This window comes from Mandrillus leucophaeus, unplaced genomic scaffold, assembly GCF_000951045.1.
Source record: "Mandrillus leucophaeus isolate KB7577 unplaced genomic scaffold, Mleu.le_1.0 Scaffold118, whole genome shotgun sequence".
NCBI classification, from domain to species: Eukaryota; Metazoa; Chordata; class Mammalia; order Primates; family Cercopithecidae; genus Mandrillus; species Mandrillus leucophaeus.
In genome coordinates, this window is record NW_012100098.1 from 2,252,145 (window position 1) to 2,280,048 (window position 27,904).

Here is a 27,904-nt window from a genome sequence, read left to right on the forward strand (position 1 = left end):
GAATATGTGTGTGTGTGTGTGTGTGTGTGTATATATATATATATATATATATATAAAAAAAACACCACAGTAACCATTTGCCCAAGGCCACAGAGTGGTTGAGGGTACTACCATTGCTAGACAAAGAGCGGGGACCAGTGGAGAAAGGTTTGGCCTGGCCTTGGGAGGGGAAGTGCTCTGCACAGCCTGCCTCTGCTTTCTATATTGCGGGATCAGGATGGTTCATCAGGCTTCCCTGGGCCTGCATGGAAAGACCCCTCAACAGTCTTGGCCCCTCTTAGCACAGGCCCACCTGACCACCACTGATACCCTCATTTCACTTGCTGTGGATGGAAACCTGCATGTGTCAGGCACTGGATAGGAGTCATGCTCACACCACGCTCCAGCCACGCTGGCCTTTGAGTCCCCCAGTCTCAGAGCTTTGACCCAGGCTCTTCTCTCTGCCTGGAATGTGCCCCATCCCTGTTACTTGGTAAACTCTTACCCCTGCTTCAGCTCCCAGCTCAGATATTCCTCCCTTGGGAGGTCACTCCTGGCTGGAAGACTGGAAGACACTCCCTTGGCCGCACACTTTCCTAAGTGCACTTACAGCAGCTCCTCACCGTGCAAGCTGTGGAGGGTGCTGTGGAGGGTGAGCCCTGGGAAGCTGGCCCGTGTCCATTTTGCTCGACCTTTCATCTAGCACACGGCCTAGCAAAGAGGAGGCAGTGGGTGAGTGTTGCTATTTGTGGGATGCCAGTTAGGTCGGGGTGCCTCCTGTGGGTGATGCCAGGGTCAGCCAGCCAGTTTTCCCCAGGAGACTTCTATCCTGCAGTAACCTCTACATTAAAGTGCTAATAGGAAAGAACAGAAGGGCTTCCTGACTTCCTCTGTAAACACTTAAAAGGGACTTCTGGAGACCACTCATTTTGTCATGTTCTGTCCCTGGGTAATGACTTTAGGGTGGGACTTTCTTGCGCTGAAGGATAAATAAACCCGTAGCAGGAGGGGATGCAGGATCTATTTTAGGGTAGAGGAGAGGCCTGTTTCAGAACCTTTCAAATTGCAGGGCCTATCTTGGAAGTGTAGAAAAGGGTTTTTAATAGGAGAGGAGCACTATTTCATTATGTTAAAATAATGTTTACAAAGAGTCTGTAAGAATGCTGCAAGAAAATGCACATGCTATATAATATAATGTAAATATATGCGCATATACATCTCATTTGATCTCACTTATGTAAAAATATGCATTCCTAATAATGGCTTATCCTTACTGAGTTACTTATTAAATGTCACAACAACCTTTTAAAGTAGGTACTCTTACCTCCATTTTGCAGATACAGGTTAGGTAATTTTTCTCAAGGTCACAGAGCTAGTAAAGGACAGAGTTCATATTTGAAACCCAGTCCGTCAGGCTCTATAGCCCCTACTCTTAACCATTATATTATGCAGGGAGAAATCCATCAACATGTTGTCTTTGGGTGGTGGTTTATTTTCTTCTCTATTCTCCAGGATTTTCTATTTATATTTACTATAGGAGTTAAATGATAAACTTTTGAATAGCAAAGAAGGTGGGGTGGTGAAATTTGAAAGCCAAACATATGCTTTCAAACAAAAGAATTCACCCCATTTCCTTTTCCACTTTTCTACATTTTCCAGAACTGATGACCACCCCAATTTTACGGCCCACTGAGGCCCTGTCCCCAGAAGATGGAGCCAGCACAGCACTCATTGCAGGTAATAGACTCTGAGCCAACTCCAAGGGACCTTCTGGATCAAGGGCATCTCTCTCCGGAGAAAGCCTGACCAAATCCATTAATGGGCTCACCCTGGCGTGCAAGTTATATTACACACACACACACACACACACACACACACACACACAGAGCTATAAAAGACTCAGAGGCTTCTGTCAGAGGCACTACCAGTAAATGACAGGTTGGGAGGTGGCCACAAATAGATATGCATACGGACGTTACACTCGAGTACATGGGTAGGGACGAGGATATATGTGGTTGGTTGAGTGGGTGAGGAAGAGGGGGAGGATCAGAGAAACCACTTCCTGTTAGGATAAGCCATTTCCTGTTCCCTCCTTCCCGTTTCTATAAGAATCAGGAACTGGTTTGGGAGGGAGTTCAGTTTTGTCAGAAATCAAAAGCATGTGTCCTTAGCTTAACTTAAGCACCAGCAGACTCCAGCTATTATGTGCCATGGAAATTGGGGTTGGTGGGGGAACATGGTTTGGATGGAAGTGGACACTAGTTAACGAAAACAAGAGGATCTTTATGAAAACTGACTAAATCAGATGACTCCAGGAATTACTGAGACATCCTCAATCCTGAAACATCTCTACATTTTCCCTCTCCTTTCCAAGTTGTTATCACCGTGGTCTTCCTCACCCTGCTCTCGGTCATGATCTTGATCTTCTTTTACCTGTACAAGAACAAAGGCAGCTACGTCACCTATGAACCTACAGAAGGCGAGCCCAGTGCCATCGTCCAGATGGAGAGTGACTTGGCCAAGGGCAGGGAGAAGGAGGAATATTTCATCTAATGACTCCCGGGCCCCAAGGAGCTTATTCCTGGCTCCAGCGCTAACATATTGACTGCTTATTACGGGAAAGTTTTCTCTGAAGCCAGGGAGAAGCATTGATTGATGTGGGCAAATCCAAGCTCCAGCCAGGTCGCAGTCCCAAATGCCGACATCACTGACTCCAGGGACCAGGGACATGGAGAAAGCTGTTTATGGTATCTTTAACCAGGCCCTCTTATCAGAGCTGATGTTTGTGACTGGTCAAAAAGATGGGGCTATATGAGGGGACATCTGAGTATGTGCCCAGTCATCTTTTTTCACAGGTTGAAGGGAGAGAAAAGAGTGTTAGGGCCATTGGCTGCTCTACTCTGTCCCCTACCTGGTTACCTAGTGATAGCCCCAGTGGAGATAATGTCCATACAAGGTCTTCCCAGAGGCTGGATACCACAGTAAAAGGCCAGGCCAGGAGGGGTAGGAGACTCTGGAGATCTTACCTCCTGATAAATGTGCTATATCCCCTAATCTGAGCCCTTCCTTTCCGTGTTCCCCGACAACCTCATGCTTACGTGATTTTTATCCAAATTAAAATTTTTCATTGCTATGGAAGTCCGATTCTCATGTGCAAGAAGTAACTACCTTTACATTTTGACTTATTTTTCCTTAAACATTTTTGACATTTTCTTTTCCCTATTTAATGCCTTTGCATGTGTTCTCTCCCAAGCAATAAGAACCTTAGGAAAGTTCTAGAAGTTTGCAGAACTATCTTAGGGATTTGAGACAAAGATGGTGCAGGAAAGCTTGTTCCAGAGTAATGTCATTAGAAACATACCCTGGGAAGGAAGGGTGCAGTGGCTCACGCCTGTAATCCCAACACTTTGGGAGACCAAGGCGGGCAGATCACAAGGTCAGGAGATCGAGATCATCCTGGCTAACACAGTGAAGCCCTGTCTCTACTAAAAATACAAAAAAAAATTAGCCGGGCGTGGTGGCGGGCGCCTGTAGTCCCAGCTACTCGGGAGGCTGAGGCAGGAGAATGGCGTGAACCCGGGAGGTGGAGCTTACAGTGTGCCAAGATGGCACCACTGCACTCCAGCCTGGGCAACAGAGCGAGACTCCATCTCGGAAAAAAATAAAATAAAATAAATAAATAAACGTACCCTGGGAGATGAGTTGGTTCAAGCCTCCATCCTGGCAAGGGCCATAATTTCCTAGAATCCCTTCTATGTATATACAGAAGGAACCAGGAAAAATCAAGCTACTGCCTTTCCCAGTGTATCCTCAGAATCAAGCCAAGAGTTGTTGTTCACTTTGGAATTAAACTAGGTCTCCTTTGAAGTCTTAATGTATTGCCTCCATTGTCCAAGCTCAAACGCAACCAAGTTAAGATTAAGAGCTGAGGAATCTGGCTGGGTGCAGTCGCTTATTGCCCATAATCCCAATACTATGGGAGGCCGAAGCAGGCGGATCACTTGAGGTCAGGAGTGTGAGACCAGCCTGGCCAATGCAGTGATGCCCTGTCACTACTAAAAATACAGAAATGAACCAGGTGTTGTAGCAGGTTGCCTGTAATCCCAGCTACTCAGGAGGCTGAGAATCACTTGAACCTGGGAGGTAGAGGGTGCAGTGAGCCAAGACTGCGCCACTGCACTCCAGCCTGGGTGACAGAGGGAGACCCTGTCTCAAAAATAAATAACTAAATAAATAAATAAGCTGAGGAATCTATCTTGACAGGCTAGATTCTATGAGTTTTCAGTATTTCTCCACATAGAACATTGGAGAAACTGAAGGTCATCCTCAACATATACAAATTGCTATACCAGAAACTTTTCTTCAAGCCAAACTTTAGAGCAAGTTAGGAGAATCAATAGTTCCTCATTTCTAAGTTTAGGTCCTAAATTCCAAAATTTGAAAGAGGTTAGGGAGTAAAATGATGAAAAGTTGAACATCTGGAATGGAATTCATGAAAATGGTCAAGTCTTAGGCTTGTACTCCTGCCTTTATTTCAAAGCGTCATCAAAGGAAACAGCAGCAGCAGCAGCACCTAGCTGAATTCTAGATGGGATATAAATAAAATATATATAGAAGAAATCTAAAAACAAGCTAAGTAAAGAATCCTTGCAGTGAGGTGTAATGCAACTTCATCACTTTATTCAAATCTTCAAAATAGTCTTTATTCTACATTTTTAGTATAAAAATTCCACAAGTTAAGTGCACCACAGTGTAGAGAGAGACATACAACGCTGAACTTCCATAACAGTCAATGGTACAGTCAAACATCACATGTACAGAACACACAATTTAGATGAACTGAAATTATAAGATAAAATAAAATAAAATCCAATTTCAGAAAACAAAAATCAAAACATTAAGGATCCCTGAAATATTCTTAACCCTAATAAGATTTCACTGGACTCAAGTCATTTTGTAGTGAGACATTCACAATATGACCCTATTAACCCAGTCTAGGAATTCTGGGGAGCCGAATGAGTGGCTGCATCAGACACTCTGACAAAAAATGGTAACCAATTTTTGATCTGAAAACTCCTCTTAATTTGGCTCTTAACACATCAATCAAGCTTTTGAAATGCATCCTCCTCCTTGCCCCTCATATTTTAAACCAACTGTTGTTCACAGTACACTTTGCACGATATCTTTGTTCAAACATAGCTCAGTTTTTCTGGCACCAAAGCAAATTTGGGTTAGGTTCGTGTATGCAGAGACAACCTATGAGGAGGGCCCATAAGGCACCCTCCACTTTTGCCTGAGGAGATACGAAAGCAGAAGTAATGGGATCTGTGCTTGGGGCACAGAGAGGGTTTCAGAGGATCCTTGTGAAACACTAGTTAAAAGATGACGAGTGGGGAGAAGTGCGAGGAAAGAAGGAAATTAGTCTGACTGGCTTTCTGTCCTGCACCATTGATTCAATGGAGACTGGCGGGAGGAAATGGAAGACTAGGGTTGGAGATGGGATGGGTGGGGCAAGGGATGGAAAGGAAAAGGCAGACAACTAATGCGTTCCATTTATAACAAGTAATATAAATCAAAGACTTAAAGGAGATTAAAGACCAATCAGAATAATTTGGCAACTTTAATTCTTAGGAAGATCAAAGTTCCCTCCAAAACTAATTTGATGTTTTATTACTAAAAGCAAAGACCAGTATGGTACAGTATTACTCCAGAGAAATTATAGGAAAATCCTTAGGGCGGCTTCACCCACATTCATTTTATGAATGGATACCTCCCCTACCTCAAAATGCTTTAGGGAGGTACTGCTACCATTACATGGTTCCTTATTAAATTTGAAAAGTGCCTGAAAGATTGGGCACCAGAAAGACACCCCAACAACATGTGTCTAAACTGCAACTTCAGGTTAATATGACTAAAGCAGTTACATTGTGAGAAGTGCTGAAGGTATGTGATGTCTTTCCCGGCACAAAGGTGGCCTTGGTTCCTCACCAGATGGTGTAGCCACCATCTGAACCACCCATGAAGAAATTCCCCTTCCGCTGAGTTACGAGGACGTTGGCTCCCTGCATGACTGCAAGCTGAGCAGCATTGGGAGGGCATCCAGGAGGTGGAGGCTGAAAGGAAAGGATATAATAGAATGGGCACAGGGTGGCTAATATAAACAAAGGGAAGGGGACATAGGGGAAGCAGAGGCCTGTTAGGATGAGGCAATGTGCTAACCAGCTGCATTTTAAGGAGCTAGTTCCACCATCAATTTGAGTTCTAAAGTAGGTCTATACTTCATGTGAACCCAAAGATACAAAGAGAAAAGGGAGCCTACCACTCATTCAAAGGGTTCCAGCTCTAAGAGGAAGCCTGTGGCTAGCTTCTGCACATGAACAGGCCAGACCAACAGTCATTTGGAGGGTAGGGAACCACTGCCCTACTCACATTCCCAAAACAGGGACAGGGTGCCAGGCTATGGATGAATCCCACATGCTTCCTACGTCGGGTTTTTTTTTGGTTTTTGTGTTTTTTTTATTTTTTTGAGACAGAGTCTCGCTCTTGTTGCCCAGGCTGGAGTGCAATGGTGGGATCTGGGTTCACTGCAACCTCCGCCTCCCAGGTTCAAGTGATTCCCCTGTCTTAGCCTCCCAAGTAGCTGGGATTACAGGCACCCACCACCACGCCCAGCTGTTTTTTTTTTTTTTTTTGAGACAGAGTCTGGCTCTGTTACCCAGGCTGGAGTGCAGCTGTCTCTTATACACATCTAGATGTGTATAAGAGACAGTTATAGTAGAGTCGGGGTTTCACCATGTTGGCCAGCCTGGTCTCGAACTCCTGACCTCGTGATCTGCCCGCCTCAGCCTCCCAAAGTGCTGGGATTACAGGCGCCTGCCACCGTGCCCAGCTAGTTTTTGTATTTATAGTAGAGTCGGGGTTTCACCATGTTGGCCAGCCTGGTCTCGAACTCCTGACCTCAGGTGAGCCACTGTACCCGGCCCTTACATAGTTTTTGAATAAACTACTGGATAACTGAAGGCTTCACTAATGACACATATTCGCCTCATCTCTAGCATGTAGTTACGGAGTAGTCATTTGGGCTGTAAATCTCATGCACTGGGGAATTAAGTAGGAAAAAATGATAACTAACACTGTTAATATCTATCTAAAAGCTACTTACTAGGGATTATACATTCTACTTTGTTAATCATCAGGGTTCCTAGTACAACACCATGCTGATGGCAAATATTGAGTAAATGCTTATGGAATGAATAAGAAGCATTACTAGACCAGTTCAGTGTACCAAAATGAACTGGAAAAGCAGCAAGTAGGACTCGATAGACATGAAAACAAAAGAATCAGGTTAACTCAGTCCCCAGTGAGATGCTATTCACTTGCCACAGTTTTGCCCCCTCAAACACTTTCTGATGAGGTCATACTCACAGGAATGTTGCCAGCAGTAGCCCCAGCTCCAAATCTGGCACCTGCATCATACCCTCCTTCCACCAGCACTGTGGAGCCAGGTGGATAGATGGGACTGACTGGATAATAAGCCATGGGGATTGTGGAACCTAAAGGCCCAACAGCCACAGACTGGGCCATGGGAAGATACAGAGAGGCTCCAGGAAATGCGGCTGACATGGTGGGGACTGTGGCAGCCCCTGGGTGCACAAAACTCGGACGATAGAGCTAGAAAAGGCAGAAGAGAAGGCAAAATGTTACTTGATTACATTCCTATTTGAGATCTCTTTAATAAGCCAATTCTTAATTCTCCTTGTGCAGGTTATACTTTTTGTAAGATCATACAAGTTGCCTTGCCACTGGCCTTCAATATTCTCCTGGATCACTTTCTGCTATAGCTAATGTTGGGCTCACAGAACGCAAATTCATCTTCTGCACCTCAGCCTGTGCCAAATAACACAAAATCATCAAATAATGTACTTTCAACTCCGACAAAAACTGCCAAATTATATAGTGTTTTAGATTATTCATGTGAGCATTTGTGAAGAGTAAACATGTGAAGTCAGACGTAGCTAAGGACTAAAGGACCACTCTAAGAGTATTCTCAGCTAATTCAAGTCTGTCAAACTGGAAGCACCTCTGAGTAGGCAGGTGGAGCATCAGTATAGGGTGGAGCCTGAGGAAGATGCAAGGTCTGAGGGTATACTGGATTCCCAGGAGGCTGCACAGGGTAGGTTGGCTGTGTTGGATATTGACCTGAAAGACAAGAAAAAAAATGCAGGTTGCCTACTACACAGAGCTACCAAAATGAGACAGGTCATACCGGGTAGCTAACCTAGTGGGAGCAAGCGGAAGGGGATTTGCAAATAGTCTGCCTCAGAGGGCCTGATTCCTGGAACTAAGAAAACATGCATTGTCTTTGCACCCTTAAAATGGAAGGTGCTGGATTCTGACGGGACAGGAAAGGCACTGCTCACTGCTCCTACTAACACAGGAGTAAGGGGTTAAGTCTAGCTGGGCACAAGTTCCCTCTGGAATGCAGGACAGGTCTGGGGTTCTGGCCTGCTGCTGTTCTGGCTTATCAAGGGTGCCTCTGCTTTAGGTAGTCTCCACAGCCTGTCTACCACCAGCCCAGACTTCGTGGCTAACAGTTCTGATTTTCCTTACAGATTACTATTCAAGGTCGACTTCCAAACAAAGGGTGTGAATGATGGAAGTGAACCGTGAGACCGGGAAAAGGGTGCAGGGCTGAGGAGGAATGTCCTCATTGGAAAAGCGGGGGATGATGTTTGGTTTTTTGTTTGTTTTGAGACGGAGTTTCGCTCTGTCACCCAGGCTGGATTGCAGTGGCGCTATCTCCGCTCACTGCAACCTCCGTTTTCTGGGTTCAAGCAATTCTGTTACCTCAGCCTCCGGAGTAGCTGGGATTACAGGCGTCCGCCACCACGCCCAGCTAATTTTTGCATTTTTAATAGAGTCAGGGTTTCACCACGTTGGCCAGGCTGGTCTCGAACTCCTGACCTCAGGTGATCCGCCCGCCTCGGCCTCCCAAAGTGCTGGGATTACAGGCGTGAGCCACCGCGCCCGGCCTGTTTTTTTTTTTTTTTTCTATTCCTTTTTTTCCCCCCTCACCCTATTCCTGGGTTATGGGAATCATGTTCTGACAGACACACTGGTACAACCACAGAGAAGGGGATAAGTTCTGATCCCGTCAGCGAAGGGCGAGGGGGTGCGAAGGGAAGGAGAAAACAGACCTCACAGGCCCCGGCCCACGCGCCTACTCCAGCAACTCACTAGTTAAGTTCGGGCCCCGCCGGGGGTTCCGGAGCGCGGCGCCCCGCCTCCGCCGGCTCTCCATTGGCCTACGCGAATGCCTGCGCTAGCGCTCTATTTGGTCGTGCGAATGCCCATCATGTCAAGCCCCCCCACCACCCGAGCCCGCAGCTCCAAACTGCGCCACAGAGTTTACGGAGGAAAGGGCCTGGAGGCAGTAAGCAGCCGTAATTTGGGGATGACGAAGGCGTCAGGCGCAGCGCCGTGGACTGCAGCCGGCCAAGGAGCGCGACGCAGCCCACCCCAAACCTGGCGTTTGGTGACCCTGGGCTCCGGACCCGCTCACTCTGGGCCAGCAGTACTCCCCCCGACGGCCTCTGCCACCCTCGGTCCTTGCCTTTGCTGTTCATGGTGGTTGCGGGTCCGGTTCGTCTGGGCGTCGCGGACGGTTATTTTTTTCGTCCTCTTCCTGTTCGGAGCTACTTCCGTGTCACGTGATGTTCCGTCCGCCTAGCGTCACCCGACGCCCGAGTGGCACTGCCGCCGGAAACTCCGCCTCTGCGCCCGGCCTCCAGTCGATCGAGGGAGGGTCGGCGCGGTCCCGCCCACTCGCCTTGGCCCCACCCCCTGCTCGTTCCAGTCCTCCACCCCCTACCGGTGTCCCTCAGCTGGAGACAAACCAAACGCAGGTATTGTCTCGATTCAGGATCTTTTCTTTGTTGGACGCTGGGCGGCAGAACGATGCAAGCATTCCCCGGAACCTTTCTCTGCCTACACGCATTCACTCAAGGTCACCTCACCTTGGCAACCTTCCACGAGGGGCTTATGTTTCTGCAAATTTGTCACACTGCCTGAAATCGGCTCCTCACGCCTTAGTTTATCATGCGTCCCTCCCCACCAAGCCCAACTTAAGCTTCAGCTCTGTTAAAATTTATTTTGCCACTCCAGCTCACATGTATCCTTTCCTGGATGAGACCTGCACTGGAATCTTCGCCGCCCTGTCTGCTCCAGGACAGGCTGTCGGCATGTTCTCGTGTTCGTTTCTTTTTCTCACGTACAGGAAGGGGTTATGTTTTCCGTGTACGCAACAGCTGGCACTGAAACTGACATACCTGCAGTCCCCATGGAGTGCTTGTGGCCCTGCCCTTTTTTAGCACCTGTTACAGGTGATCTGTATGGTACCCCTATTTTTCTCTATGTATGGCTTTGCTTTCTAACTTAATTACCCATAAGGGCAAAGATGGCATCCTTTAGGGCAGCGATTAAGTGTCTTTCTTTTCTTTTCTTTTTTTTTTTTTTTTTGAGACAGAGTCTCGCTCTTGCCCAGGCTAGGGTGCAGCGGCGCGATCTCACCACAACCTCCGCCTCCTGGATTCAGGCAATTCTCCTGCCTCAGCTTCCTGAGTAGCTGGGACTACAGGCGCACGCCACCATGCCCGGCTAATTTTTGTATTTTAGTAGGGGTTTCACTATGTTGGCCAGGTTGGTTTTCTTTCTTTCTAAAAAATACATATATACATATATTTTATTCTTTTATTTATTTATTTTATTATTATTTTTTTAGATGGAGTGTCACTCTGTCGCCCAGGCAGGAGTGCAGTGGTGTGATCTCGGTTCACTGCAACCTCCGCCTGCTGGGTTCAAGCGATTCTCCTGCCTCAGCCTCCCGAGTAGCTGGGAGTACAGGTGCGTGCTATTCATTTTTTAATACAGAGATGGGGTCTCGCTGTGTTGGCCGGGCTGGTCTTGAATTCCCGGCCTCAAGCGATAGTTCCACCTCCATTGTCCAATGATTAAAGGGTTAACTCTTAGGACCCAGGAACTCTCCTGGGCCTACCTCCTGCTCATGTAAGCTGCCCTCGGATTGGTCAGAGCCTACTTTGCAGGTCGTTGGGTATTTTGCTTGTCACAGGGACCTGGGCATTGGGAAAACCAGGGCAGAGCCAAATGAAATGACCAACAAAAATGAAAAGAGTTGCAGGCTAATGCTTTCTGTGGCAGGTGGAATTAAGAAGTAAATGGTGGCTGGGTGCAACAGCTCACACTTGTAATCCCAACACTTTGGGCGGCCTAGGCAGGAGGATCGCTTGAGCTGGGAGTTCAGAACCAGCCTAGGCAACATAGTGAGACTTCGTCTCTACAAAAAAAAGTAGTGGTAACTAGCTACTTTCTTGGACGGGATCAAGCTTTGACATTTTCTTCATTCTTGTAGATTCCCCAATGAGATGAAAATGTTTATTTGGTCATTTATCAAACATTCTTTCTTGCATTAATTTAACAAATTTTTTTGAGCACCTGTTATGTGCCAGGTCCTGTGACAGGCACTAGGGAAATCATAATGAAGAGACCGGCATAATCCCTACTCTTATGGAATTTATGGTCTACCTAATGGGAGAGACAGAAGAGTGAACACATAACAGTATGATTAGTGCTGACATAAAGACAGCATGGGTGTTAGGAGAACGCGTAGGTGAGGCACCTCCTCTATTCTGATAGTCAGGGAAGGTTTCCTGATGCAAGTGATGTTTGAGATGAAATCTGAAGGGTGAGAACAAGTTAAGCCAGTGAAGAGGGTTCCTGGAAGAGGGAACTGCTTATGCAGAGGCCTACAGGTGAGAAGGCTTAGAGAGGGGTAGGGCATGAAACAGTTTGGTGTAGCCAGAGCATACTGGTAAGGGAACTGATAAGAGATGACGCTGAAGAGCCAGGCATGGTGAATAATGCCTGTAATCCCAGCGCTTTGGGAGGCCAAAGCGGGCAGATAACTTGAGGTCTGGAGTTCGAGACCAGCCTGGCCAACATGGTGAAACCTTGTCTCTACTAAAAACACAAAAATCAGCCTGGCATGGTGGTGCGTGCCTGTAATCCCAGCTACTTGGGAGGCTGAGGCAGGAGAATCGCATGAACCCAGGAGGCGGAGGTTGCAGTGAGCCAAGATCCCGCCATTGCACTCCAACCTGGGCGACAGAGCGAGATTCAGTCTCAAAACAAACAAACAATACAACAACAACAACAACAAAAAACAGATGACGCTGAAGAACTGTGAGCCCAACCTTGCGGGGACGCCTTAGAGCCCATGTGAGATCCCACATGAAGATACTGGATTCTGTGTTAAGGGCACAAGTTAGTCACTGAAGAATGTTAAGCAGGAAAGTGATATGATCTTGTTTTTGTTTGTTTATTTGTTTGTTTGACTGGGAGAGGGTCTTGCTCTGTCACCCAAGCTGGAGTGCAGTGGTGCAATCACAGCTCACTACAACCTTGAATTCCTGGTCTCAGTTCATCCTCTCACCTCAGTCTCCCTAGTAGCTGGGACAGTCGGTGCTTGCCACCATGCCTGGCTAATTTTAATTTTTTTGTAGAGACAGAGTCTCACTTTGTTGCCTAGAGTGCTCCTGGCTGTGTTTTTATTTTAGAAAAATGCTTCTGGGCTGGGCACAGTGGCTCACGCCTGTAATCCCAACAATTTGGGAGGCCAAGGCGGGAGGATTGCTTGAGCCCAAGAGTTCAAGACCAGCCTATGCAATGTGGTGAAACCCCATCTCTGCAAGAAATTTCTAAAAAATTATCCAGGCATAGAGGCACGCACCTGTGATCCCAGCTACTCAAGGGGTTGAGATGGGAGGACTGCTTGAGCCTGGGAGGTCGAGGCTGTAGTGAATCGTGGTCGCACCACTGTACTCTCCAGCCTCGGTGACAGAGGCTACTCAAAAAAATAAAAGTAAAGGAAAAATCCCTCTGATGGCTAAAGAATATAGAATAGGTTAGAGAAGGGGCAAGAGTGGAGGTATGTCTGAGATACCAGTTAGAATCAAATTTAGTCATTTAGGGGTGATGATGGCAGACTGGCCTAGTGAAGAGGCAGTACAGTACAGAGAAATGGGGGGATTCTAGAAATATTCAGGAAGCAGAAACAACTGGACTAGTTCCAGGACTAATGTCAGGGACAAAAACTCTACAAAGTCAAAACTCCATATAGTCAAATGACAAATTGGAAAAGTGTATTTGCAATTTACATCACAAAGGGCTAATCTTCCTGCATGTAAAGAACTCTTAGACATCAGTAAGAATATGATCAACCATTAGAAAAAAATAGCAAATGACATTTACAGACAGACAGTTCACAGAAAAGGAAAAACAAATGACTCCCTAACACATGAAATGATGTTCAGCCTGGGTCATAATCAGAAGGCAAATTAAACCCTGCAGATATCATTATCAGATTGGCGAAAATCCAAACATTTGCTAACATTATTTGCAGGGCTGTGGATAAGCAGGCATTCTAATTTATTGGTGATGGGGGTGAAAATTGGTACAAATCCTATAAGGTTAATTTGGCAATATCCATCAAACTTGCAAACAAACCACTAATGGGAGTGATTCTACAGATACATTTGCACTCACAAGAAACGTATGTATAAGGCTATTCATTGCAGCTTTTCTGTAACAGCAAAAGATTATAAATAACCCATATTTCTATCAATAGGAAACAGGCAAAGTAAATCTTGATACATCCATACAATAAAATACTATGTGGCTGCAACAGAGAATGAGAAAGTATTCCAAAGTGTTCTTTAAATAAAAAGGGGAAACATTCAAAACCATATACTTAGTATGATACATTTTATTTTATTTATTTATTTTATTTTATCTTTTATTTTATTTTGAGACAGAGTCACACTCTGTCACCTAGGCTGGAATGCGGTGGCATGATCTTGGCTCACTGCAACCTCCGCCTCCCAGGTTCAAGTGATTCTTGTGCCTCAACCTCCCAAGTAGCTGGGATTACAGGTGTGCACCACCATGCCTGGCTAATTTTTGTATCTCCAGTACAGTCGGGGTTTTGCCATGTTGGTCAGGCTGGTCTCGAACTCCTGGCCTCAAGAGATCTGCCCGCCTTGGCCTCCCAAAGTGCTGGGATTACAGGTGTGAGCCACTGTACCTGGCCAATATGATACTTTTTATGTCAAAGAGTAGGAAAACCAAGAATATTCATTAGAATTTGAGTAACGAAATTCTGGAAGGATACACAAAATACCTGTAAAAGTGGTTACATAAAGGGGAGAGAGAGTGGAGGATGTGAAACAAAGGTGGAAGTGACTTTTTACTATATACTTTTTAGATGTTTAAAAATATTTGAACCTATAATCCCAGCACTTTGGGAGGCCAAGGCAGGAAGATCACTTGAGGCCAGGAGTTCGAGACCAGCCTGGACAATATAATGACACCCCATCTCTACACACACAAAAATACATCAATTAACCTGGCGTGGTGGCACATACCTATAGTCCCAACTACTTGGAAGGCTGAGGTGGGCGGATCACTTGAGTCCAAGAGTTTGAGGCTGCAGTGAGGATAATGGCACCATGGTACTCCCGCCTGGATGACAGCAAGATCCTATCTCAAAAAAAAAATTGAGGATGGGCATGGTGGCTCACGCCTATAATTCCAGCACTTTGGGAGACCGAGGCAGGTGGATCACCTGAGGTCAGGAGTTCGAGATCAACCTAGCCAAAATGGTGAAACCTCGTCTCTACTAAAAATACAAAAATTAGCCAGGTGTGGTGGCGCGTGCCTGTAGTCCCAGCTACTTGGGAGGCCAAGTCAGGAGAATCGTTTGAACCTGGAAGACAGAGGTTGCAATGAGCCGAGATTGAGCCACTGCATTATAGCCTGGACGACAAGAGCAGAAAAAAAAAAAATTGAACCATGTGAATACTTACCTAGTCAAAAAATTAAAACAATGTTGGCTTCCCTATTCAATGGGTAATATTAACACTGGATGGGGTGCAGTGGCTCATACCTGTAATCCCAGCACTTTGGAAAGATCACTTGAACTCAGGAGTTCAAGACTAGCCTGGGCAACGTGGTGAGACCCCACCTCTGTTTAAATTTTAAAAAACAGAAATAAATAAAAGAAGACTGACCACATCAAGTGTTGGAGAGGATGTGGAGGAACTGGAATTCTCACACACTTCTGGTTAAAATCTTAAATGGTGCAACCTCTGTCAGGGCAAACTACTGGTCATAATGAAAAAAGAAAGAATAAAATGGTGCAACCACTTTGGAAAACAGTTGGACAGGGTCTTTAAAAGTTAAACATCCATATACCATATTATCTAGCCATTCCACTCCTAGGTATTTACCCAAGAGAAGTGAAAGCACGTGGGTACACAAGGACTTATACATGGATATTTATAACAGCTTTATTTGTCATATCCAAAAATCAGAAGCAATGAAAATTTCTACCAACAGGTAAATGGATAAACAAATTTAATGCCATACAGTAGAAGGGAATAAAGTACGGATCCACAAAACAACATAGATAATCCATGCTCAGTAAAGGAAGCAGATTTTTAAAATAATACATACTATAGAATTTTTTTTTTTTTTAGATATAGGGTCTTGCTGTATTGTCCAGGCTGGACTGCATAGGCATGGTCATATTTCATTGCAGCCTTGAACTGGCCTGAAGCAATCCTCCCACCTCAGCCTCTCAAGTAGCTGGAACTACAGGCATGCACCACTGTGCCCCTTGGATTCCATTTATATAAAATTCTAGGAATACAAACTATAATGATAAAAAGCAGATCAGTGGTTGCTGTGAAGGGAAGCAGAAGGGGAAGGAGGGGGATTGCAAATGGAATATAGGAAAGTTCTGGGACTGATGAATATATACTCATTGCCTTGATTGCAGTGATGGTTTCATGGGTGTACCTCTTTTTTTTTTTTTTTAGATGGAGTCTCGCTTTGTTGTCCAGGCTGGAGTACAGTGGCGCAATCTCAGCTCACTGCAGCCTCTGCCTCCCAGATTCAAGCGATTCTTCTGCCTGCCTCAGCCTCCTGAGTAGCTGGGACTACAGGTGCCCGCCACCATGCCCAGCTAATTTTTTGTATTTTTTAGTAGAGATGGGGTTTCACCATGTTAGCCAGGATGGTCTCGATCTCCTGACCTCGTGATCCACCCACCTTGGCCTCCCAAAGTACTGGGATTACTGGCGTGAGCCACTGTGCCCGGCTGGCCTGGTGTATATTTTAAACATGAGCAGTTTATTTTATGTCAACTAACTATACCTCAATAAGGCTGTTTTTAAAAAAATAATAACGTTGGGATGAGGAAAAAGGAAAAGCCAAGGATGATGGCTAATGAATTTTTTTTTTTTTTTTTTTGAGAGGGAGTCTCTCTCTGTCACCCAGGCTGGAGTGCACAGACATGATCTCTGCCCACTGCAACCTCCACCTCCCAGGTTCAAGTGATTCTCCTGCCTCAGCCTCCCGAGTAGCTGGGACTACAGGTGCCACCACAGTACCAGTTAATTTTTGTATTTTTAGTAGAGACAGGGTTTCACCATGTTGGTCAGACTGGCCTCAACTCCTGACCTCAAGTGATCCGCCCACCTTGATCTTCCACATTTTTGGGATTACACGTGTGAGCCACTGTGCCCAGGCTGTATTTATTTCTTTACTTTTTTGAGCCACTGTCACCCAGGCTGGAATGCAGTGACACGATCATGGTTCATTGCAGCCTTGCTCTCAGAAGTTCAGGCCATCCTTCTGCCTCAGTCTCCCGAGTAGCTGGGATTACAGGTACGTACCACCATGCCCAGCTCATTTTTGTATTTTTTGTAGAGATGGGGTGTTGCCATGTTGCTCAGGCTGACTTCAAACTCCTGGGCTAAGGGATTAGCCTGCCTCAGCCTTCCAAAGTGCTGCGATTATAGGTGTGAGCCACTGTGCCCAGCTAATGAATCTTAATGTGCCTTGGGCAAGACAGATGCTAAAAGGAAAATTACAGCAGCACTTGGTAAGTGCCACACTGGAGATGGGTAAGCTGTGATGTGAAGGCTCACAGAATGATAGTGACTCTTCCTGCTGGGCCTCCTAGTCCAGGGGTGTCCAATCTTTTGGTTTCCCTAAGTCACATTGGAAGAGTTGTCTTGGACCACACATAAAATACACTAACACTAATGATAGTTGATGAGCTAAAAACAAAACAAAAAAATCACCAAAAAATCTCATAATGTTTTAAGAAAGTGTACAAATTTGTGTTGGGCCGCATTCAAAGCTGTCCCGGGCCACATGTTGTCTGCAAGCCAAGGGCTGGACAAGCTTACCCTAGTCCCAGTTAATTAGGTTGACTACAGTTGTTTATGTACCTTTATTCAACACCTACTATGTGTTGTGCTCTTACGCAACCAGAAGAACAAAACAACCTATTTCCCAGCCCAAAGAAGGAGGTGGAGCTTTGTGAAAGAATCCAGTCACTCTTGGAATTTGTTTTTTTTTTTGAGATGGAGTCTCTCTCTGTCACCCAGTCTGGAGTGCAGTGGTGCGATCTTGGCTCACTGCAACCTCCACCTCCTGGGTTCCAGCGATTCTCCTGCCTCAGCCTCCTGAGCAGCTGGGATTACAGGTGTGTGCCACCACGCCTGGCTGAGTTTTGTATTTTTAGTAGAGATGGGGTTCACCATGTTGGCCAGGCTGGTCTTGAACTCCTGGCCTCAAGTGATCCACCCACCTTGGCCTCTCAAAGTGCTGGGATTACAGATGTGAGCCACTGTGCCCGTCCTTGTTGAAGCAACTTTTTCAAAGCTTTATCTAGTCATTGTGTAACTGAGGGAACAGCTATTATAAGATATATGGCTTAGACCCAGGCACAGTGGCTCACGCCTGTAATCCCAGCACTTTGGGAGGCTGAGGCGGGCAGATCACTTGAGGTCAGGAGTTTGAGACCAGCCTGGCCAACATGGTGAAACCCCGACTCTACCAAAAATATAAAAATTAGCCAGGTGTGGTGGCATGCACCTGTAATCCCAGCTATTTGGGAGACTGAGGCATGAGAATCACTTGAACCAGGGAGGCAGAGATTGCAGTGAGCAGAGATCATGCCACGCCAGTGCACTCCAGACTGTGCAACAGAGCGAAACTACATCTCAAAAAAAAAAAAAAAAAAAAAGGCCGGGCGCGGTGGCTCACGCCTGTAATCCCAGCACTTTGGGAGGCCGAGGCGGGTGGATCACAAGGTCAGGAGATCGAGACCACGGTGAAACCCTGTCTCTACTAAAAATACAAAAAATTAGCTGGGCGCGGGGGCGGGCGCCTGTAGTCCCAGCTACTCGGGAGGCTGAGGCAGGAGAATGGTGGGAACCCGGGAGGCGGAGCTTGCAATGAGCCGAGATCGCGCCACTGCACTCCAGCCTGGGCGACAGAGCGAGACTCGGCCTCAAAAAAAAAAAAAAGTACCCTCATTTCTTATTCCTGGCAAGCCTTGTAGGAGAGGCACTAACACTGCTGTGCATAATAAATGTAAACCAGTTAGCCAAGCATGGTGGCACAGGCCTGCAGTCCCAGCTACTAGGGTGGCTGGGTTAAGAGGCTTGCATGAACTCAGGAGTGCAAGGCTGCAGTGAGCTATAATTGCATGACTGCACTCCAGCCTGGGTGATGAGTGAGACCCTGATTCTAAAAAAATTAAAAACTAAAAAAAGTTAAAAAGAAAAAAAAAAAAAAGGTCAAGCACAGTGGCTTATATCTGTAATGTCAATATTTTAGGGGACCGGGACAGGAGGATTGCTTGAGACCGGTAGTTCGAGACCAAAGGTTATCCAGGGCACTCAGAAGAGCAGAGCTTCATCTGTGTCTTAGTCTGACTGGAGGGGATCAGGACTTGGACTACCAGCCTCCCCGAGACGGTCCTGCTTGGAGGGACTATATGCCAAAGCTCATTCCCACAAGGCTGCTGTTCCACCTCCCTGTTGCACCAGGCCCCATGCACATACACACACACACACAGTCACTCACTCACTCTCAACCCTCTAGCTTTAAATCCAGAATCTAGACTGAATATAGACTGAATGGGTCAGATTTGGGGAAGTGTGTTTCTGGGGACTAGAGAGAGGCAGGGCCTGGGGCTTCCCAGGAAGGAGTGGAGGGTTAAAGGAGTTCCTAGTGAGGGAAGCAGACCTGAGGACAGGGAGCCAAGGTAGACCTGACACTCCCTAAATAAACATTAAACTTCTTGGCAGCTTTTTACTTCGATTATAGGGAAAGTTAAAACCAAAGTTTAGCTGGGCACGGTGGTGGGTACCTGTGGTCCCAGCTACTTGGGAGGCTGAGGCAAGAGGATCGCTTGAGCCTAGGAGGTCAAGGCTGCAGTGAGCTGCAGTTACGCCACTGCACTCCAGCCCAGGAGTTGCTTTGAGACAGCCCAGGAGGTGCTTGAGACAACAAGACCCTGTCTCAAAACAAAACATGGCGAAACCCCATCTCTACTAAAAATAGAAAAAATTAGCTGGGTGTGGTGGTGCATGCCTGTAATCCCAGCTACTCAGGAGTCTGAGGCACGAGAACTGCTTGAACCTGGGAGTTGGAGGTTGCAGTGAGCCGAGATCGCACCACTGCACTCCAGCCCGGGCGACAGAGCGAGACTCTGTCTCAAAAAACAAAAACAAAAACCCACCAAGTTTTAATACTTTCCACTATTGTAATTCTCTTTAGTTGTCCCCCAACACTTTAGTAAAGAACAACCTTGTGCAGTTATGATGCAAAGAATTCAGACCTGTGTCCCACTGTGAATATAGGGGCCTTTCATGTAGAGGAACCACACCAGGAGTTCTAGGCTGTGACCAGCAGGCAAGTGAGTGGCCCAAGGCAGAATGGAATAGAGTGTCAAGCAGAAGACTCGAGGGAAAGGCATGAGACAAACTTTGACTCCCATCCCACTTCTTCAAATACACTCAAGAAAAGTAACCCTTAAAATGGAGGAAAATGCTGACATCTGGATTTTATATATATTATCTCACTTAACACAAAAACCTCAAGAGTAGGCATTAGCCCCATTTTACAAATAAGGAAATGATGGCTTAAAGAGGCTGATTTGCCCAACATTATATACCAGTAAGTGACCATGCCCAGATCTTAACCTGTATCTGTGGGTCTGACCTGATCACAACATCTCCCACTTTTTCCTATGGAAATGGAGGTGGCTGTAGACATTGGCAGTCATGGCAGTCCATATGCTGCCTGTCCATGGCTGGGACGTTTGTTATCCTCTATCCTACAGAACTTTGTATTGTTTAGTGCTTTGAAGCGTATATTGCTTTTGTATTCCGCAGAAATAATAAAGATATTAAAAAAGGAAAATAAAATCAGTGGTTCATAGAGAACACAATGAAATACCTGTTATTTCAGGTATCTCATTGGTGTTTTATTTCATATGGTGGGTTTTACCATCCAGAGGACTTAGTAAGACAGAATTTAAAGAACACCGGTTGTAGGCTGGGCGTGGTGGCTCACGCCTGTAATTCCAGCACTTTGGGAGGCCAACGTTGGCAGATGACCTGAGGTGAGGAGTTGGAGACCAGCCTGGGCAACATGGTGAAATCCCGTCTCTACTGAAAATATAAAATTAGCCAAGTATGGTGGCTCATGCCTGTAATCCCAGCTACTCGGGAGGCAGAGGCAGGAGAATCCCAGCTACTCAAGAGGCTGAGACAGGAGAATCACTTGAGCCTAGGAGGTGGAGGTTGCAGTGAGCCGAGATTATACCATTGCATTCCAGCCTAGGTGACGAGAGTGAAAATCTGTCTCCAAAAAAAAAAAAAGAATACAGGATGTGGACCAGGCATGGTGACTCACCCCTGTAATCTCAACACTTTGGGAGGCTGAGGCAAGGAGGATTGCTTCAGGCCAGGAGTTTGAGACCAGCCTACATTGAGACCAGACAATATAGCAAGACTCCGTTTCTACAAAAATAAATAAACAAAACATGGGATGTGGAAGGAAGTTTAGGTTCCAGCCCTAGTTCTGTTTCTCATAAGCTTATCGGCATTGGACAAGTCACATAACTTGTGGGTTTCAGTTTGCTTATCTTTCTCAGTTTTCTGAGGCTGTTTTCTCATCTTGAAAAATTATTCCACAGGTATGGGGGAATCTCAACACTTTGGGAGGCCAAGACTGGCAGATAGTTTGAGCCCAGGAGTTTGAGACCCGCCAGGGCAACTAAGGAAGACCCTGCCTCTACAAAAAAATAAAAATTAGCCAGGCGTGGTGGTGTGTGCCTGAAGTTCCAGCTACTCAGGAGGCTGAGGCAGGAGGATCGCTTGAACTTGGGAGGCAGAGGATGCAGTGAACCATGATTGTGCCACTGCATTCCAGCTTGGGTCACAGAGTAAGAAGACCCTGTCAAAAAAAGAAAAAGGAAAATTATTCCTTACAGACTTGGTGTGAGGGTCAAATAAGAAGATAATACTAAATACTTCTTAAGCCATAGAATACAACCTGTATCTTAGTTAATATAAGCAATAACTGGCTGGGCGCAGTGGCTCACACCTATAATCCCAGCACTTGGGGAGGCCGAAGTGGGTGGATCACCTGAGGTCAGCAATGTAAGACCAGCCTGGCCAACATGGTGAAACCCCATCTCAACTAAAAATACAAAAATTAACTGGGCGTGGTGGCAGACGCCTGTAATTCCAGCTACTTGGGAGGCTGAGGCAGAATAGCTTAAACCTGGGAGATGAAGGTTGCAGTGAGCTGAGGCTATGCCACTGTACTCCAGCCTGGACGACAAGAGCGAAACTCTGTCTCAAAAAAAAAAAAAAAGTATATATATGCAGTAACTCTACCAGATTTGCGGAAGCCGATCTTTTATTGCAAGAAAGGAGTCCCCTTGGGCACAATCTCTGTGCAAGCTGGGGTCAGGGGACATTATTTGAATTAAATGAATAGTGGGTGATTCTGCCCATTTATTTCCTACTTTATGCTTGCTTTCCCTCTAGCTACATATTCGCTTGTCAGGAATAACATTTTTTTTCCTGTAATATCATTTTTTGATGGAAACTTCCAGACTTGCTCAGATGAGAGAGAGAAGAGGGGGAGTACAAAAGCCTACATTTCTTCAGCATTTCAATCAACAACCTCATTTTCTTCTAACAGTTGAAGTGAACTTCTTATGAATAATGGATGATAGCCTGATGAATATGCACACGGCCTATTATGCCTGTGAGGTTTAGTAAATAATTTATGAGCTAAAATGTTCCTCACCTTGTTACTGTACAAAAATTATGAAAAAAAAACCCATATTTACCCTTTGAGGTGGTAGGGTGATCTGTCAGAGACAGTGACAGCAGCCCAGCAATACAGTTTTACATCATTGCTAAAATTAAAATAAACAGAATAAAATATATGCATTTCAGGGCGAGAGGTGGAGTTCTATAAAAAATGGAGCATGCACAAGCATACTCCTTCTCACATATAAGTTGTCAAAAACTCTGGCTTCTCACCTTAAGATATCCTTGCATTGTTAACAGCATCAGGGATCTTCTCCTCCGTGGCCCGATCTCTTCACATGCCTTCAATATGACCAGCCCAGACTGACATCTGCTTTGTTGTTTTATGAAAATTCGCCCTTAGAAATGCATTGCTCCCTTTCCTCTCCTCACAGCTGAGAGGTTTTTTTTTCTGCTGACCAACCTGAGTCCCCTGCTGAATGCCCTAGCTTTATTGCCTTAGCAACAGGAGTAGGTGCCTTTTATCTGTTGGTTAGAGAAAGGGAGGCACAGGATTGACTATGGAAATAAGGAAGGTGTTTGGGACAATATACATGGATTCTGGTAACACTTGGTTGCCCTATGACAAGTTTCTGAAGACCTGGAACTGGCTCAGTTCTCATGCCAGGGAAGAGGGGACCCCAGGGATTATCTGTTAAGATTTCAGAACCTTTCTAGGTACAGGGCCCAGAAGACTCTTACTGTGAACAGAGCATCCCTTATATGCTGGGTGCTTGGAGGAGATAGGTGAAAGAAAACATATGGCCCTGTCATTCATCCAGTAGGTAAATAATATATATTCTTAAGAAACAGAGTGAGGACTGAGTGTGGTAGCTCACACCTGTAACCCCAGAACTTTGGGAGGCTGAAGCAGGAGGATCACTTGAGTTCTGGCATTCAAGTCCAGCCTGGGCAACATAGGGAGACCCTACCTCTACAAAAAAAGTTTAAAAATTAGCAGGGCATGGCGGCATGTGTCTGTGGTCTTAGCTACTCGAGGTTGAGGTGGGAGGATCACTTGAGCCCAGGAGGTTGAGATTGCAGTAAGCCATGATCACACCCCTGCACTCCAGCCTGGGCAACAATGCAAGACCCTGTCTGGAAAAGAAAGAGAGAGAGAAAGGAAAGAAAGAAAAGGCAAGGGAAAGAAAGGGAGGGAGGAAATGGCCCATAAATTACAAAGTGAAGTTACTGGAACAATAATGTAATTTAAAAAGTAATATTGGCTGGGCACAGTAGCTCAAGCCTGTAATCCCAGCACTTTGGGAGGCCAAGGTGGGCGGGTCACTTGAGGTCAGGAGTTCGAGACCAGCCTGGCCAACATGGTGAAACCCCCATCTCTACTAAAAATACAAAAGTTGGCCGGGCGCAATGGCTCAAGCCTGTAATCCCAGCACTTTGGGAGGCCGAGACGGGCGGATTACAAGGTCAGGAGATCGAGACCATCCTGGCCTATCTCTACTAAAGATAGTCAAACCCCATCTCTACTAAAAAATACAAAAAAAAACTAGCCGGTCGAGGTGGCGGGCGCCTGTAGTCCCAGCTACTCGGGAGGCTGAGGCAGGAGAATGGCGTAAACCCGGGAGGCGGAGCTTGCAGTGAGCTGAGATCCGGCCACTGCACTCCAGCCTGGGCGACAGAGCAAGACTCCGTCTCAAAAAAAAAAAAAAAAAAATACAAAAGTTAGCCGGGTGTGGTGGCATGTGCCTATAATCCTAGCTATTCGGGAGGCTGAGTAATGAATGACAATCCCTTCAATCCGGGAGGTGGAGGTTGCAGTGAGCTGAGATCGTGCCACTGCACTCCAGCCTGGGCGACAAAGTGAGACTCCATCTCAAAAAAGAAAAAAAAAAAAAGTAATATTGGCTGGGCACAGTCCTTCAAGCCTGTAATCCCACCACTTAGGCAGGCTGAGGCTGGCAGATCAGTTGAGCCCAGGAGTTCAAGACCAGCCTGGGCAACATATAGCGAAACCTCATCTCTACAAAAAATACAAAAATTGGCCAGGCATGGTGGCACATACCTGTAGTCCCAGCTACTTGGGAGGCTGAGGCAGGAGGATCGCTTGAGCCCAGAAGATTGAGGCTGCAGTGAAACAAGATCACACTACTACATCCAGGCTGGGTGAAAGAGTGAGACCCTATCTCAAAAAAATAATAATAATAATATTAATTAGAACAATGTGGTATGTATTATATAGGAATCCTTCTTGGAGGAGGTAAATCTTGAGTTTGCAAAGCTAGAAGGGATCCAGTTAGAAAGATTAGAGGTATATATGGCCAAGCCTACCTAATTTGGTATCTGCTTCCCTTTCCAACCCCATTTTGTACAATTCTCCCCACCTCTTGCTGTGTCCCAGCCTACCAGAAACCAAATGTTTGTGTCCCCTTCGAAATTCATATATTGAAATTCTGGCCCCCAGTGTGATGGTATTAGGTGGGCCCTTTGGGAGGTGATTAGGTCATGAGGGCAGAGCTTTCATGAATGGGATCAGCACCTTTATAAAAGGAACCCCAGAGAGCTTCCTAGCCTGCTTCCATCATGTGAAGATGGCTATGAACTAGGAAGCAGGCCCTCAGAAGAAATTAGTCTGCATCTTGATATTGAACTTTCCAGCCTCCAAAACTGTGAGAAATAAATTTATGTTGTTTATAAGCCATCCAGTATATAATTTTTTTTTTTTTTTAATAGATGGAGTCTTACTCTGTCACACAGGCTGGAGTGCAATGGCACGGTCTCAGCTTATGCAACTCCCGGTTCAAGAGATACTCCTGCCTCAGCCTCCCTAGTAGCTAGGACTACAGGCGCGTGCCACCACACCTGGCTAATTTTTGTATTTTTAGTAAAGACAGGGCCGGGTGTGGTGCTCAGACCTGTAATCCCAGCACTTTGGGAGGCCGAGGCGGGAGGATCACGAGGTCAGGAGATCAGGACCATACTGGTTAACACGGTGACACCCCCTCTCTACTAAAAAAGCAAAAAAAGGCCGGACGCGGTGGCTCAAACCTGTAATCCCAGCACTTTGGGAGGCCGAGACGGGCGGATCACGAGGTCAGGAGGTCGAGACCATCCTGGCTAACACGGTGAAACCCCGTCTCTACTAAAAAAATACAAAAAACTAGCCGGACGAGCTGGCGGGCGCCTGTAGTCCCAGCTACTCGGGAGGCTGAGGCAGGAGAATGGCGTAAACCCGGGAGGCGGAGCTTGCAGTGAGCTGAGATCCGGCCACTGCACTCCAGGCCGGGCAACAGAGCAAGACTCCGTCTCAAAAAAAATAAAAAATAAAAAAATAAAAAATAAAAAAATAAACATAAATATATCAGCACGCATGGTGTTTAAGAAAACAGGAAGGTGATACGAGACAGAATAACACTGAAGTGCAGGGAAAATGTCTCTGAGGAAGGAAGCCATATATAAGGCAAGACCTGAAAGATGGGCTAAGGAGGAGGCAGAAGGAACAGCACAGGCAGACGCAATGAGGCAGGAAAGAGCTCGGAGTTCAAGAAACTGAAACTGGATCAGTATGGCTGGGTCTTAGTCCGTTTGGGCTGCTATAACAAAATATTATAGGTTGGGTGCAGTGGCTCACACCTGTAATCCCAGCACTTTGGGAGGCCGAAGCAGATGGATCACTTGAGGTCAGGAGTTCAAAACCAGCCTGGCCAACATGGTGAAACCTCATCTCTACTAAAAGTAACAAAAATTAGCCAGGCATCGTGGTGCATGCCTGTAATCCCAGCTACTCGAGAGGCTGAGAGAGGAGAATCACTTGAACCCAGGAAGTGGAGGTTGCAGCAAACTGAGGTCTCACCACGGCACTCCAGCCTGGGTGACAGAGCAAGACTCTGTCTCAAAAAAATAATAATAAAATTTTAAAATAAAAATAATGAAATATTAAGCTAGGCATGGTGACTCACACCTGTAATCCCAGCACTTTGGGAGGCAGAGGCAGGCAGATCACCTGATGTCAGAAGTTTGACATCAGCCTGGCCAACATGGCGAAACCCTGTCTCTACTAAAAATACAAAAATTAGCTGGGCATGATGGCACATGCCTGTAATCCCAGCTTCTCAGGAGGCTGAGGCAGGAGAATCACTTGAACCCAGGAGGCAGACGTTGCAGTGAGTGGAGATCACGCCACTGCACTCCATCCTGGGCTAAAGACTAAGACTCTGCCTCAAAAAAAAAAAAAAAAAAAAAAAAAAAGCCAGGTGCGGTCTTTGGCACGCCCAGCCAAAAAAAAAAAATTGTTTTAAGTAATATACTTTTTTTGTTGTTTATTCGTTTTTTGTTTTTTTGAGACGGAGTCTCACTCTGTCACTGAGGCTGGAGTGCAGTGGCACCGTGTCGGCTCACTGTAACCTCCGTCTACTGGGTTCAAGCAATTCTCCTGCCTCAGTCTCCCAAGTAGCTGGGATTACTGGCGCCCACCACCACGCCCAGCTAGTTTTTATATTTTTAGTAGAGACGGGGTTTCACTTTGTTGGCCAGGCTGGTCTCGAACTCCTGACCTCAGGCGATACACCCACCTCAGCCTCCCAAAGTGCTGGAATTATAGGCGTGAGCCACAGCGCCCAGTCAAAAAGTAATAAACTTTCATTGCAAGAAGACTACCAATACCACATACTGGTGAGGATGTAGAACAATCAGAACTCTCTCATACCTTGCTCTTTCATACAAAGATATAAATTGGTTTGTTTGAAAGCTATTTAGCAATATGGACAAAAGCTAAAGATATACCCCAAACCTAGCTATTCTACTCCTCAGTATTTACCCAGAAGAAAAAAGTGCATATGTTCACCAAAATACGTGTACAAGAATGCTCATAGCAGTTTTATTCCTAAGAGACCCAAACAACAACCAAATGCTCATCAATAATGGAATGGATAAATTGTGCTATAATTATGCAATGGAATACTACACCGCAATAAAAAAAAAAATACTTCTACAATCAACAACATGGATGAATCTCAAAAACATATGTTGAGGCCAGGTGTGGTGGCTGACACCTGTAATCCCAACACTTTGGGAGGCTGAGGAAGGTGGATGACTTGAGGTCCGGAGTTCGAGACCAGCCTGGCCAACATGGTGAAACCCTGCCTTTACCAAAAGTATTGAAAATTAGCTGAGAGCGTGGTAGCTCACGCCTGTAATCCCAGCACTTTAGGAGGCTGAGGTGGGTGGATCATGAGGTCAGGAGTTCAAGACCAGCCTGACCAACATGGTGAAACCCCATCTCTACTAAAAATATAAAAATTAGCTGGGCATGGTGGCGTGCGCTTGTAATCCCAGCTACTTAGGAGGCTGAGGCAGGAGAATCACTCGAACCCGGGAGGTGGAGGTTGCAGTGAGCCAAGATCACACCACTGCACTCCAGCCTGGGCGACAGAGCAAGACTCCGTCTCAAAAAAAAAAAAAAAAATTTTGTTGAGTGACAGGAGCCAAACACAAAAGATTGTATACTGTCTGATTCCATTTATGAGAAGTTCAAGAATCAGCTCAAGTAATCCATGGTGACAGAAATCAGAATAATGGTTACTTTGGGAATTTATGGACTGTGAAGGAACATAAGGGAATCCTCTCAGGTCTTGGAAAGGCTCTGTATCTTGTTTTGGGTGGGGATTACATGGATATATATGTGTGTGTGTGTACATGTATAT

The 27,904-nt window shown here is 45.9% G+C and overlaps 2 protein-coding genes across 8 annotated transcripts in view; one reads left to right on the forward strand and one right to left on the reverse strand.

Annotated features, from left to right (window-relative positions):
* The window catches only part of SMAGP (small cell adhesion glycoprotein), a 29,379-nt gene extending 26,267 nt beyond the window's left edge, over positions 1-3,112 (forward strand). Inside the window, exons 4-5 of the mRNA XM_012002600.1 lie at positions 1,639-1,716; positions 2,354-3,112. Of these exons, the coding sequence (XP_011857990.1) occupies positions 1,639-1,716; positions 2,354-2,532 (257 nt within the window). The 3' untranslated portion in view covers positions 2,533-3,112. The remainder of the gene's footprint in view (positions 1-1,638; positions 1,717-2,353) is intronic.
* DAZAP2 (DAZ associated protein 2) lies at positions 247-25,259 on the reverse strand. Of its 7 annotated transcripts, none has more exons than XR_001008494.1 (5): positions 9,593-9,802; positions 8,060-8,178; positions 7,405-7,650; positions 5,838-6,092; positions 247-276 (listed from the first exon to the last, which is right to left on the reverse strand). XR_001008494.1 is itself a non-coding variant. In XM_012002564.1 (5 exons), exons 2-5 carry the CDS (start codon positions 9,603-9,605, stop codon positions 5,964-5,966), a joined length of 507 nt encoding a protein of 168 aa, XP_011857954.1. In that variant the 5' UTR covers positions 9,606-9,658; positions 25,232-25,259; the 3' UTR covers positions 4,633-5,963. The 7 variants fall into 7 exon arrangements, 6 of the variants coding, with proteins under 6 accessions (XP_011857954.1, XP_011857962.1, XP_011857941.1 ...); XM_012002564.1 differs by lacking the exon at positions 247-276 and adding an exon at positions 25,232-25,259 and having other exon boundaries at positions 4,633-6,092; positions 9,593-9,658; XM_012002572.1 differs by lacking the exon at positions 247-276 and having other exon boundaries at positions 4,633-6,092; positions 7,405-7,525; positions 7,592-7,650; positions 9,593-9,787.
* Positions 25,260-27,904: the final 2,645 nt, after the last annotated feature.

Bases quoted from the DNA above. Each gene is read 5' to 3' on its own strand.
- DAZAP2 (XM_012002541.1), bottom strand. The intron at 7,651-8,059 runs GTGCTTCCAGTT...TGCCTTTTCTAG, and splicing joins CTCCACCTGCCTACTCAGAG to CTCTATCGTCCGAGTTTTGT. The intron at 6,093-7,481 runs GCTCCACAGTGC...CTTTCCTTTCAG, and splicing joins CAGTCCCATCTATCCACCTG to CCTCCACCTCCTGGATGCCC.